Source organism: Primulina huaijiensis, chromosome 17, assembly GCF_012295235.1.
Source record: "Primulina huaijiensis isolate GDHJ02 chromosome 17, ASM1229523v2, whole genome shotgun sequence".
In the NCBI taxonomy this organism is placed as follows: domain Eukaryota; kingdom Viridiplantae; phylum Streptophyta; class Magnoliopsida; order Lamiales; family Gesneriaceae; genus Primulina; species Primulina huaijiensis.
The window spans coordinates 23,977-38,998 of NC_133322.1; the positions used below are offsets into that span (position 1 = coordinate 23,977).

Consider the following 15,022-nt stretch of genomic DNA (forward strand, 5'->3'; position numbering starts at 1 on the left):
TGAGAATAACTCATTTCCACACTGCACGATATAGTTAATGATTACCGTAAGCTAGCTATCTTCTTTGAAGAATCTAAGGCTAAGCAAAATGATCCTTCAAATGACATAGCTGATAGTTTAAAATCAGCTGAAAGCCTAAATATCAAATAGGAGATTGATAAACTGATAGCTGAAAATGATGAAAGTAATTCTTTGATTCAGCAGTTGAGATTAGAAAACTCATAAACATCTCATTTTGAAAATATATATTTCACACAGATATCTGTCACAGGTTGGAGATTGTGAAAATTCATAGATGAGATGAAATTGAGTGTCATCACCCACATTGTATAACTCTTCTTTATGGTTTTGTTATGTCTCCTAATTGAATAATACTTCTTATTTGTTGTTTCGAGTTTATTTTCCCAAAAAGTGTTGCCAAGTTTTCTTATTTGAATGTGAAATTTGTGTAATCTTCTATGTATTTTTATTCTATGTTTTTTGTATCATCTCTTAGAGTTATACTATTTTTTTTGATTAACTTATTCTTCTATATATTACCAACTTTTACAGGTTGAAGAGAAATGAATATCGGAAAACTTTGAATGGAATGTGGATAGAAAAAATGATAAAATAATAAAAGCAACTCAACATATGATAGTTGATAGCTGAATAAAAAACTTTGGAAGAGGTAATAGTGATGTTACTTTTCATGAATTGTTGTTTTGAAACAAAGCATCTATCATTAAAGATAACTATATTGTATATTCCTTTATGACTTTGAGATGACATGAGATGATAAAACCGAAATTATATTTGTTCATTCTTATAATATTACATATAGAACAAGTATTACTACATCAAAGAAAACATTAAGAAGATTGAAAATAAATCAACCACGTGGTACGAGGCATGTTGTAACTACTTCAAATTTGTTACCAAAACTATCAATGGGTTTCATTGCACCAATTGTGTGAAGCTGAATATCGAGATCGTCCCAAGGTATTGCAACTATAATTAACTTTACATGATTAAAAATATTTAATTATTGTGTATACTTTCTCACAATTTATTTTTCAGATACCGGATAATAATGTTGGTCCGAGAAGAAAATGAAATAGCTAGAGTAGCATTGTTCGAAAAGGTTGTTGAGATGTTTATTGGTTCCTCCAAAAAAAAATTGACATGCATACTACGATGAATTGAACATTTATTTGAATAACATAAATCTAATACATATTTCCAATAACTACAAAATTTATATTGTAGAAAAAAATAATGTGGAGAATGTAACCATACTTGGAACGTATAATTTATCAATGTCCACACAAATACACGAGGAAAAATGCACAAACTACAAGCCGGACACTGCCATCGGAAGCATCTGTTTTCTTGTTGAATAATCACTACATAAAAGTTTTGTTTGTATTATAAAAAAATTTGAAAGTTGATTATAACAACTAAAGTCATGTCACATTCATGCAACTAACTTGCGTACATTTTTTTAATTCAATCTAAAAAACTGATAATACGTGTCAGTTTTTTCTTTTTCTTTTTTTTTTTTGGAAAAAAATAAAGATATTGTAAAGTTTAACAATGAGCTATTTACATCTTTTTTAAATAAATAAAAAAAACAATAACGCCGTATTTACTTAATTTTAAATAATCACAATATTGATATCGTTTTAATATTCTCATATTCATTTTTTTCTTATTATTCAAAAAATCCTAATTAATGTGTTTAATTGCTTGCCTGTGTTTCATGCTAGAACAATGACGTATAACCATTGTGGATAATATTTTGCAAAACGTTGACCTATGCAACCATCAATGGATACATTAAATCTCATTTAGTTACGTTGAAGTGAAAAGAGAGCTAGACTTGATATTTTTATCAAGGAATAAATAATACGTTTGGAATTTAATAACAAATTAATGGTTTGAATGAATGAATGATCATGTGAATTCAAAAGCGTGAAATGTTATCAAAAAGGGAAGTAGTGAGTTATCATCTCAGAAGTCTCTTCGTTCAAGCAGACAATTCTCATTCAAAACTCCTCATCATGGATCAACAATCCAAACGTGCGTGAAACATGCTAAAAATCCGTTGCTTCTCTACAAACTTATTATGATTACAACAATGGCTTCAACACCCCAACTCATAAAACTAAAATGCATGGTTCATATTCAAGAAAAACAACTCCCATAAACATGATCCAACACTTGCAATACATCCTATAAACAGACTCCCACACGGCTTGTTCAATCAACTCTCAGTTGGTCTCAGCGTTCCAATGTCTCCTTTAGCATCGGAACCATTAACGTTGGCTTCTACACCGGCCTCTGAAGTAGAGGAATTAGCCTCGGGACTGACTCAGCCCCGGACATGTCCTCATCAGTTAAGAAGAGAATTGACATTCTTTCCAGCGATTCTTGGCAATCAAGTGCTGTCCCCATTACGGTCACACTCGTTCTACCTTTCCGACAACTGATAGCCACCAGATTTTTTTTCCTCGCAACCATTTGATGCAATGTGGCCATCTGGCAAATACGTCAATGTCAAGAATGGAAAGTAAATGAAAAACGACTTATCATGAGTCAAACAATTCGAACCTTTATTCAGAACCACCACACAACAACCAAGCAGTAGGTTTGATGCCTTCTTTCCGAATTTGGGATCAACAAAATCTGAAAATTTGATGCTTTTGTACTCTAGTAGATGCTTAAAATCTACTGCAGATGCGCATAAGATTTGTTTGGTCACGTATGGAAAAATCAAAGGCAATCCCTCCGAATATATTCGGAATAGACAGGGTGCAGCAGTTCCATCTTTTGACGTCTGCTGTTCCTGAAATTAAATTTAATATCTTAAGAAGAACAAGAAACGTTAACAAGAAAGCAAGATAGACGGCTCATCGAGAGAGAGAGAAATTACAATAACTTGCGTCCATCTTTATTCCAACAGAAGCAATCTTAAGCTGCTGGCCAGCTAGAAAGTTCAACTCAAGAATTTCTTTGACAGAATTCGAAATGTAATAAATTCTTTTCACATGCTTGCTGTCATTGTTTCCCCTGATAATTCAACCTTTAAATGGAATGATTCTAAAATTCCTTAAAATTCCATTATACTGCCCACAGTAGAATCGTCCCTGTAGAAGAAGATAACAGGGTCAAGTCCTCTCCATCTCCCTTGGATCTGTAGCTTCCTCTTACCCACAGTAGTTTTTACACCAGTTTCTGCATCGGGAGAAGGATTGGTTTCCGCTTTTTGATTTTCCAAGCATATTTTACTATGGTCAGTGCTCAAAAGTCACGATCAAGAGTTGCTTCCGAAATTTGATCGGCTGTGCCACTAATTAAATCAGTATCCTCCCAGTTTGAATCGCCTTTCACCTCATTTATCAAATTTTCAGCCTCAACACTACATGAATGTGCCTTTCTAGGACAATTCTCATATTGCTTCTGTACGGCTGCAGAATCATCACAGCATGAGTATAACATTTTCGATTAAAATGCAATCAGAGAAGCAAATAATTTCAGTTTGCAATTTTTAATAATTGACTCCACTGAATATTTGGATTTCCCCTCAGATGGAATTACAAGGCAGGGAAGAAAGTTAATGAAAAACAGCAACAAAAAAGGCCCCGGAATTCTGATAATGAGGCACTATCAGCATTCAATGTTCTAAAGGCAGAGTCGAGACTTCAGCCTCTAAATTGTTTGTTGGAGCTACAGAATCATCTATCGAGTAATAACCGTTTACAGAATTCTCGTCACTGTTCTTGCTCAACGGTTTACTTGCTGTTTCATCATCATATTCAGATGTCTCCATGAGAGTGTTTCCTGAAGGAAACATGCCTGGAGTTACTGCAGACCTACGGTCCTCGGGACATCTTTATATGATGGCAGCCATAGCCCTTTATCGTGAACCTGAACCTGATCAAAATTATGCAAGTATAAGAAACTGCTGCTCAAGAATTATTGAACATCTTCTTTTAGCACACTCTCCCTCGCTACTCATGCTGTGACGGTGAAAACAGAAGCCTTGAGGACGACAACAAACCTTCCATTTCTTAAGACCTGGCCTACGAATGAGCTCAGGCAGCTCATTGGAGACATCCACGAGCTCAATAAATCCTCCACATCTCCGTAAAACCTTAGAGAAATAAGACATCAAGAAAATGCAAGGATATCAAGCCATTAGGGGTTGACATTTTAAATCGGGTACAATCCTACGGCCAGAAGATAACATAATGCACAAGTAAGCAAACACAGATGATGTCAGTCAGTGTCAAAGGTTGAGTTTTGTGAAGGAAGATTGCGTGAACTCACCCTCCAAAAAAAACTACTTTGGGCCAGGTTTGGGTATTCAAAATGACTACCTAACCTGACGCCCACCCCAACAAGCCATGCAAGACCCGTAATACGAACATGCCCACCAAGAAGATTTGAATAAGCTTAGTGTATTTACATGCTTGACCAACATTATGCATAGATAAGATCCTATTTATTTCACCATTTTCTCCTCCCAAAAGTGAAAAGATAATTTATTGAAAAAGGTTCCACACAAAATACACATTAATCTCCTGATCATATGAAAATGTTACAAGCTTAAAAACAGTATTAGAACAAATATAAAATGTTTTTCATTTAGATTTCATAATATTAAAACTTTGTAAATTACCTCTGGAATGACAGCCTCATTCTCTACCCGATTCATTGAGCAACTTGAATATACCATTCTACAACCAACTTTAAGCAAAGCTACACCTGCAATGCATAGTGTTGAAAACCAACATTTTTAGGTGCTTTTCTTAAGATAAACCAAAATACATGAGAAATCAAAAGAAATTATCTGCTAGACAGGACAAAAACAATAGCTGCAGCCTGCAACTCACACATGCCGAATTTTTTATTCTTACATCAACACAAGTACACAACCTCTCGCTTAGATGGCATGAAAATGTAAGACGATGCTGAAATGTTCTAACACGAACTACACACTTATTTATAGCTTGATGAAACCAAAAAAAAAACATGAGTTCACAACTAGTATTTCAACCATTTTCTTATGAATGCTGAAATATTACAGATGAGAGAAAGTTTCAATCAACCCCAATTCATATTGAATCTCTGGTACACTTGTAATTTAGTGATCAACTACGAACATCCCAATAAATGCATGCTGGAAATAAAAAATAGTAAAAGCTCCATCTCTAAGAAAAGCCAAGATCACACAAGTTGTTAAGGCTAAAACAAATTATGGCAACATACACCGCCAAACCTCATAACTATGAAACAGAAACATCAAATTAAAAAAGAAGAAAAGGGGGCACCTCGTATCACAATCTGTACTTGTAGGCCATGGAGACCATTGCCCATTCCTGCATTCCTGCGATGAGTAAGGGCAACTGATACAAGGCCAGAAGATAAGATAATGCCCAAAACTGGGGGGGATGGATTAGAATAAGATTGAAAGCGAAAACATTAAACTAATTACCATTTCCTATATATGTCCGGAGCCTTACGTAAAGTTCCATCACCACTACAAGGACTTCACGCAAGACAGGGTCAAATTGAAGCTGACTGATACCGATTTCCTTCACAATTTCCACCTCAGAATCAAATCAACTGAATGGTTTCTTCTAAAATGACAACTTGGAAAGTGTCGCGCTTCATGAATGGTTAGTACCTATCAAGTTGGCGGTGCACATTCTTTTCGTTTGATGAATAAGAAGATTGCATATTTGAACATCCAGATCATTTGCTAAGATCTGTATCAAAGGCACATTCTTAATATAGCTGTTCAGGCAAAGGAACATCAGAATAAGAACACGGGCGACATGGTTAGAAGAAACTCAGAAAAAAAGTCTCGTCAGCATCTAACTAAAGTTGAGGAAAAGAACACTAGAAGAAATTATACCATTCCACGAGGCAACTTTCCTGGTTCAGTCAACTTGTGTATCATCTCAAGTAACTGAATAGTTTTTGAACCTGGAGCTGCGCACACTGCATTAAGCACAAGAAATTAACAGAGTTTGGACCACATTCACTCAGTGGGAACGCACAGTACAACACAATAATAGCAGCACCCTCGGTGAAAACATGATGTGGATTGCATTTAAAGTCAAAGGTGTAGCTTACTGTCAAGAACAAAATGTCGTGGAAGTACGTCAAGAAACAATGGAGGAACTTGAATCATAAAATGAAGCAATTAGTTCAGAAAGCAAAAGAGTGGTTCATACATTTTAATTGTCAAAAGTTTCAATAGTTGGTCCAATTGAGCTGCATAAGATCACATCAAAAGTGGGGCAAACGCGAACAAATTTCAGGTAAGATTAAAGAACATGGAATTTATTCTGAAAGCAGCAGGTAGTGGTTTCCTAAGATACTCAATGAAAACATCCCATTCTTCATTCGGCACAATTTCTCGCTCATATACGTAACAGACAAAAAATTAATTCTCCGCGAAATGAATCGGTTACAGTTCTACGCAAAATCATGTCTTTTACCATATTCAAAACTAGCCATATTAAACCAAAAATTCAAACTCTTAGACACAAGCCCTTTGTTCCATGAGTAATCTGTTTTCTCTACCTATTTTCCTATATTCATATCCTACCACAATTCGCACTTAATAAACAATCCAATAAATTTCGATACAAGATTCGTTTTTTCAAACCCTTTTTTCTTTCTTACCTTGTAATACTCATCGAAACATAGGTTGTGTGAGGCAAAAGGCTCCCAACGATTATCTCTTTCGGCATCATCTAATGTGCCAGTAGTAGAACCATCGAACTTGGGGCTGGCGCTCCCAAACATTTTCTCTGCTCTGGTGGAAGTGCTTTCTCTGGGTAGCGCGACCTCCCCTTTCCTCCCATTTATGAATTTTGCTTTTATTTTTTTTTATTTTTTTTTCTGCTTCTTTTATGGCTGCCGCGTGCTACTGCTTCGGCAGGGGAGGTTTTCAGATTTTGTTTTTAAGATTTATGGGCCAAATTCTCATGAACAGAAGCCCATTTCTAAGTCCTATCCTAAGCATTTTGGGTGAGTTAAGCCCAATTGAGAGATACGTTAATTTCAAATTATAATTATAATAATCAGTAATATGTTAAAATAATAGCAATGTATATTTCAAATACATCTTCAGATGATCCACCTGATATTTCCTGCATACATACATACATCTCTACAATGAATTTAATGCTTGGTATTAGTGCATAACAATTATGTGAAGATATTTTAAAATTTAAAAATTTTATTAAAGTTATTCCATTCCATAACATAATAAATCATCGAACCCCTAGCAACTCTCTTGTTTTTATGTGTAGTATTATAATTTTGCATTTTATTTCAAAGAATTTCATGCGTCGAACTTGCTTCTTTTTTTTTTTGTTTGTTACACATTTGTTTTATCGCATAACAAATAAATGCTATATAGCGGAAATTCGAAAAACTGGTTGAAGAAATACGAATAGAATTTTTATCTGCTATTATAATCTCTTTTTCGAATTTCAACCAGAGTGGATAACCAGATTAGGAAGTCAGAAGTGAGACTAGGAAGAGTAGATAGTTTCACATACACAAGTTCAAATACCCTTGTAGGAAATGATTGCTTCCGGATTTACATGGGGAACAAATTGATGATTGTCCTCCCTACGTTTTCTCATGGCATTTGCCCGTATGCACAAATAAAATAAGTTCGAAATCTCAATTTCAAAAAACCTAAATTCATAAATAGTTTGAAATATCCTACGTAACAAAACTCATCAAATGAACCCAGTTGAAATGACCACAAAATTAAAAAATTCTGACAGAAGGCTATAGATATGTTAAGGGATTCGACATCAACAAAACAAAATACCAATTGCAGAGTGCATAGGCATTTTAATGAACCAAAACACCAAAATCACCACGTCTTAAAGAACACACCCCTTACAACCAGCAGAGAGTGCATTCTTGCAATTGGTCGTACTTAAGATACAATCGACGGCTTTGAAGCTGCAGAAAGTCTAGACCTCTTCTTTGCCAAGCTCTCGCTGCGCCTTTCCCTCTGTTCCTTCAATCGAGTAGCAAGAAGCTTCTGGTATTCAGCCGCCTCCGACTTGGCCTTAGCGATTCTCTTCTTCTTGTCAGCAATTCTAGCCCTCTTCCTCTGCAATGTTAAGGGAGTAACCAGCCTCTGAATCTTGGGAGCTTTGCTCACTTTCTTACCTGTGGTCAGATCGAACTTCATATCAACCGTTTTTTCAGAATCAAGATTCACCATCCCTAAAAATTTTTAGTGGAGATACTCACCAGCTTTGTTGGTGAATGTACGGCGATAGGTGTTCACATACTTTCTAACATCGTCTTCCTTGGAGAGATTAAAGAGTTTGCGGATCTTTGAAGCCCTCTTCGGACCTCTCATCCTAGGCTTCTCAACATCTGTCAATCCAGGAAGATCATTATCACCCTTTTTTACAATCACCAAGTTCAGAACAGAGAGATCAGGGCTGACAATGCACCCACGCACAGACTTCCTTCTGCGCTCTCCATCTCTCCTACCATAACCTCGGAAACATGGGGTACCTGTTCAGTCACATATCCAATTTTTAGATATAAATTTTTTTTTAACTCTAATTAGAAAAGGGGTCAGAAGAAAATTATCACCTCTATGCAGCAAGAGTCGCACACGACCTGGTGTCAACACACCCTGCTTCATTGGGAAACCTTGCTTGTCACAACCCCCCATAATCTTAAATACATACCCCTTGAACTCCTGAAACATCAATTGTCAATAGACATGTCAAACAACCATCATCACTTGAAAAATGCATAATCATGACAGAAATATAAATTTTAACTTAAAATAAATATCATACCTCACCAAGGGCATCGCCGCTGACCTCCTGAGAGATCCTCTTGTCCCAGAACACCCGACTGCAATTTATATACACAGGCTCAATTTTACTCAAGATTAAGGAATGAATCAAAAGAAAAAAAATTACTTCCTATATAGGCATATCAATAAGTGCCCATCAAAGTTGAAGCAAAAACCAATAATAAAAGGAAAATGAGTGACACAAAGACTAAAGTAAAAGTATACCTAACAAAAACAATATGAAGCTCAAGGGAAATGCATTGCTGGATGCAGGCGAATATCTCAAATAGCCAGAACTCAATAATTACTTTTCTTGTAGAAGACCATTGCCGTTAAACTATGTTGCATGGATACGGGTACGAGTATCGTATCGAATACGATACGGATACGGCGGCACGTCAAATTTTGAAAATATAAGACACGATACGGCTAGGATACGACAATCATTAAAATATATATAAATATTATATATATTTATATTTATATAAATTTAGTATTGAAAAGTAAAAATTATAGAGATAGATGTAAAGATTATAGAAACAGATGTAATATTTTGAGCATAAATAGAATGAAAGAGACTGGCAAATGTATTTAGGGATTTAAAAGCTCAGCCTAATTTATTTTAAATTATTTCTTTTAGTCCTTAGAAATTTTAATTTTAAATTAACCCCTAAAACTTTTAAATATTTGTAATTTTGCCCAAACGTATCCGAAAAACGTATCCAAGCCGTATCTATGGCGTGTCCTGGCCGTGTCCAAAACGTATATGACTGGTCAACTCTAAACAAAGTCAACGACACGGATTTTGAAGTATCCGACACGCGTATCCGCGTGTCGTATCCGTATCCGTGTCGTATCGGTATCCGATACTTCAAAAAAAAAATTTTTAAGGTATCCGTGCTACATAGTCGTTAAATATATTACTTTTTTCAATACAAGATACGTGCAACAAAAAGAAAAAGAAAATAGCACTAACATACAAACCAAAGCTTAATAAATCAAATATTACAGCACCACCATGCAACTCAATTACTCAAAGACATAAACTTTGAAGCTATGTACAACTAAATCCTTCAAGGAATAAACAATAAAAAGAAAAACCGAAGAAAATAAAATAATTTAATGTACTTCGATCATTAAACACCGTGTCATGCCCCAGTGTAATAAATTTCGAACAAAAACCAAGAAAGGGGAAGTGCAATTTTTAAAAAATTGGCATAGGAGCTTCCAGAGATCCAAACCCAATAAATGAGTTATCGAAGCATCAGTAATAACTGTCAAGATTATCAATTGATTCGAAAATTTAGGACATACAGCTTCGTGTCATCGTCGATCTCCAGCTTCTTCTGGCATCCTGTGGTCGGATTTGCGATGTTGAACTGCAAGATACAAACCAAACGTTATACGAAACTCCATTTGAATAAACGTGCCCGATCACGATCACATCTATATGGTGTACGAGGGAGATACTGAAACCTTCATCTTCGACGGAACGGAGAAAAAGCGGCGAGGATGTCTACAGAGTTTTCAAATGCTCAGCCGTAGCTAGGATTTTAGGATGACCTAGACGCATTAAGGAGCGCAAAAATGGGCTTACAGGGTATCTTGGCCCAAATGTTTTAATTCCGTGGGCCGAAGACCAATTGAATAACCTAGTTTTTGGGAAAGTTAAATCGTTTACATGTTCCAGTCACACTAGCGTTGGTCCTCTAAATTTTATATTTTGGCTATTTTACTCTGATTTTTATTGAAGCGTCTAATTTTGATTTTAAATTGCTGACTAGATTCAAAAATCCGACAACAAATTTGGGATTTTCAATTTGGTAAGAGATAATCATAGTAGAATGTTATCTAAAATTTCACCGAAATTATAAATTATACTTGTAAAAAAGTGCAAACTCAAAAAACAGGACGACGTACTCAAAAAAATAGGACAAAATCCCCAAATTTGTTGTCATATGATCGGACTTTACAACATAATAAGGAATTTTCGACTAACATTGGACACTTAAGTAAAAATAAGACCAAAATATCTAAAATTTATAATTGAAAGGAAAAATACTCAAATTTGACTAGTTAGTTATTTCTCTGAATTGGAGCAAAGGACCTATCTTAAACATTAGGGCTCCGTTTGATACGTGTGATAGGATAAGTAAATGATTAATAATTAGAGTGATTAAAAAATAAGATATATGGATTAATAGTATGTTGGGATAAATAACATGGTGTTCGATATGATTTTAAAATGATGGATTAATTTTGTAAATTTTATTAAAATGACCAAAATGCCCTAATTGCTAATTAAATATATATTCTTAAAATAATAGGATAGATAATTAAATATTTATAATTAAAATTTATATTTATTAAAATTAATTTAAATATATTTATTAGAAATAAATTTGTAAATATGCATTTACTTTAATAACAATAATATTTTGAATGTTAATATTAAATAAAGTTTTAGTAATAATTACAATATTATTGTTTTTTCTTAAAATAATTATAAATATTCTTAAAATAATTTGATAGATAATTGAATATTTATAATTATAATTTATTTTTATTAAAATTAATTTAAATATATTTATTGGAAATGTATTTGAAAATATTGGAAATATATTTGAAAATATTACGGTAATCTTTAAACACAATAAATTAGAATTTAATAAATATTTATTTTAATAAGAGATAAGAAGATAAAAATGTAATTTGTGGTGTGTTGATAACTTATCCCACATAATTTGTTAGATTAAGAATCAAATAATTAATCATAAAATCATGTCTTAAACTGAGTCAAAATGATTATTAATATATCTTAAAATTCTAACCAAACATTATATAAGTATGTGATTATTCATCTATCTTTATTTAATAACATCAACCAAACTGAGTAAAATTATATTAATATCATACGTTTTGAATGTGATTGGAAGAATTTATTAGAAGTCAATTAATAAAATTGTGATGATACAAAAATACGCTAGGCATCAAATGATATACAAAGAAATGATATTATTATACATTTGGAAAGAAAAATGTAATCCTAAAATCGTAAAAATGATAATACAACGGGAAACTACAAATGTTGTTTAAAGAGAGGATACGATTAGGCGTCCCCGACATTGCTAGCTGACGACCGTACCGACTTGGAGCATCGTTTCAATTTCTTCAACGACACTCGTTATTTCCAATTATCCGCTCGATTCGCAGTTTCAATCCTTCTGGAAAATTTGTATCACAAAATGTGGGTGTTCTATATGATGTTGCTGCCACTAACCCTAGGAATGGTCGTTTTGACTTTAAAATACTTCGCCGGTCCAGACGTGCGGCGATATGTTTATCTCACTGTGGGTTACACCTGGTTTTGCTCGATTTCGATCATTATCCTCGTACCTGCTGACATTTGGACGGTAATTTGTAATTTATTTCTTTGCTTTCAATGTTTTGTAGCTGAATTGTTTGAATTTTAGATTGTTGCATTTGCACAAGGTTCTGTTTTTTTATGTTTTGGATTTGCTACGGACGATCTGATTTGTGATCAGCTAACTTCACCGTTTGATCGTTTTTTGAAGTCATCCCTATTCTCCTTTTTCTTTTCTTCTTTCAATATTAGTTTCTTGAAGTATTTCTCAAATGGTCAAGAACCTGTGTGTGTACATATCCAAAACAACAAAACATACTGACCTTTTACATTTGTTGAAAATTTTCACTGCAGTAATTCAATCTACATTTTTGTTTTGTTCATGGATTGTACTTAGTAACATCATTGGTTTTTGAAAAAAATCAATTTTATTTTTATCTCCGGTTGGTTACTTGGTTTTAGCCTTGTAAGTAATGAAAACGAGAGAAAATTTGTTCTCTATTTCATTATTCTATCTATTGAATGCAACGTAAGTCTCCTTTTAAAGAGAAGAAAAAGACACAATCAGTATGAGAAGTGGAAAAGATGGCAATAAGAAGATCAAGATCATCAACTGGTTTTGACTCAGAGATATCAAGATTACCTGGTGAAGTTGGATCATTGGATGTCTCATCTTGAATTTCTTGATTCAACCTCTGAGTAGATGTTTGGTCATGCTTTTGGACAGGGTCTTCTTGTGTTTTTGTCAGATGCTGCTTTGAGTGGACAAGTACTGTAAACTTTTTTGCAGCTATTTCTGTTTCATTCGTGATCTGCGGGGTTGGCACAACATAAAGTTCAATTTAAAAATCAGAGCTGTGTGGATGGTTTCCATCTTGATCAAGGTGTTCCCCCTGAAGATGGGAATCCGTATAATAGGAGGATCCTTCAAAAAAGTTAACATGGACACAAAATTTTTTTTGGAGAGAGGGTCGAAGCATTTGTACTCTTTCTGATTGTTGGGGTACCCCACAGAGATACATTTCCGTGCACGGGGTTCCAATTTGGAACGTAACGATCGGTATCATGAACAAAGGTCACACTCCCAAAGACTTTAAAAGGAATATCCATCATGAGTCTGGACTTGGGAAAGTACACTGTGAAAACTTGAGAGGTGTCTGAAAATTCAAAATGCGAGTGGGAATCCAATTAATTAAAAAAGTGAAAGTCAGAAGTGCATCTCCCCAAAGATAGTTATGGACTTTAGTAGTAAATAATAAAGTTCGAACAAAATCAAGAAGATGTTTGTTTTTTCCTATAAGTCACTCCATTTTGCTGAGGAGTGTGAGTGCAAGAACTTCGGTGAATAATCTATTTGTCAGCAAAAAAATTCTCTGACACATTATTGAAGTATTATTTCCCATTGTCGCTGAGAAAAATTTTAATGGACATGTGAAATTTATTTTGAATCATTCTATAAATGTTGGTGAAAATAGTGGCAACATAAATTTTATCTTTTAACAAAAATACCCAAGTAAGACAAGTATGGTCATCGATAAATGAGATGAACCACCGTTTGTTAGAGATAGCGGGTGCTCTCGTAGGACCCCAGAAATCGCTATGAATTAAAGTGAAGGGTTGGGACGGTTTGTAAGGTCGGGATGGGAAGACAACACGGTGATGTTTATCAAAGCTTTGATACATGAAGAACTGCAAGATACAAACCAAACTGAGTACCGGTCATGATCGGCCTTCACATTGAGAATATGTTGAGAAAAATCATGAAGAACTGGTCATATGATCGGTCACACCAGAATCTAAATATCCAGAAGCTACTAGAATCGGTGCGAGAGTCAAGTGAAGGGTGAGCTCAAGTCCTCACATAAGTTCTCCATGCTTCTAGCCCTATGACAAAGCTTTGATACATATGTGCCCCATATTTCCTCATTGCATATTTTTGCTCATGCTCACTTCATAGTCTTTTCTGTTAAATATTATACCTAATTTATGGTTCCTCCGATTTATAGTCTGCTGGAAATTTTTTGCAATATAAATCTGTGAGTTTGAATAAACTTAATGTCTTTCTTGCTATGCAGACAATAATTGGTCATCAAAATGGCGGCATCTCTTTCTTTTGGAGTTGGTCATACTGGAGTACATTTTTGCTCACATGGTATGATGTTGTTTAGGATTTTGTGCTCATTAATTATTACTTAGCATCATGGGCTTATGGTCAGAACCCCGTTCTCTCTATCCTTTCTTTTATTCTTTTTATACCTTGATGGCACCGTGGACAGGTTCGCAGAACAGAGGTTGGAGAGATGGAGGTCGGCGTTCCGTGCACTGTGGTGGCGTGGACGTGACTGGTTGTGCAGGAAGTTAGACGGGGGGGAGATGGTGATGCCGAGAAGATTGAATGTGTTTGTTGAGGATGGAGGCGGCAGAGAAGAGATGTGAAGGTAAGGGGAAACAAATAGAGTTAGATAAAAGAAACGTAAATTTGTTTTTAAAAAAATAATTTTTTTAAAATAAAATTAAACGCAATTAGAAGATGTTTTCTTATAAGACGTGATCACGCCTTATCAAGAGACATCTTCTGTATGTAGGGCCAAAATATTTCAAAAAAACAGTTAGAAATTGAAAATGTCAATTATATATTTATAATATTAATAATAATATAACATTTTAATAATATTATTTCGGGTCGGGATGGGAATCCTGTCGGGAGGAGATCATATGCCCGACCCTTATCCCGAAATTAATCGGGACGGGAAAAATCCCAAACAATCGGGTCGGGAAAAAGCGGATCGGGAATTTTCGGAACGGGAATGGGGCAG

At 34.7% G+C, this 15,022-nt stretch overlaps 1 protein-coding gene and 1 pseudogene across 1 annotated transcript; both read right to left on the minus strand.

Moving 5' to 3' along the window:
* Positions 1–1,975: 1,975 nt before the first annotated feature.
* Positions 1,976–6,266, minus strand: LOC140962477 (uncharacterized; annotated as a pseudogene).
* A 1,427-nt stretch (positions 6,267–7,693) lies between these two features.
* LOC140962253 (small ribosomal subunit protein eS6) lies at positions 7,694–10,480 on the minus strand. The gene is made up of 6 exons (XM_073421101.1): positions 10,319–10,480; positions 10,157–10,221; positions 8,844–8,901; positions 8,632–8,740; positions 8,278–8,550; positions 7,694–8,193 (listed from the first exon to the last, which is right to left on the minus strand). The coding sequence occupies exons 1-6, from the start codon at positions 10,322–10,324 to the stop codon at positions 7,955–7,957; spliced, it is 750 nt and encodes a 249-aa protein (XP_073277202.1). The 5' UTR covers positions 10,325–10,480; the 3' UTR covers positions 7,694–7,954.
* Between the last annotated feature and the right edge of the window lie 4,542 nt (positions 10,481–15,022).

Bases quoted from the DNA above. Each gene is read 5' to 3' on its own strand.
- LOC140962253 (XM_073421101.1), bottom strand. The intron at 8,741-8,843 runs GTATGATATTTA...TTGATGTTTCAG, and splicing joins GCGGCGATGCCCTTGGTGAG to GAGTTCAAGGGGTATGTATT. The intron at 8,551-8,631 runs GTGATAATTTTC...GTGACTGAACAG, and splicing joins GCGACTCTTGCTGCATAGAG to GTACCCCATGTTTCCGAGGT.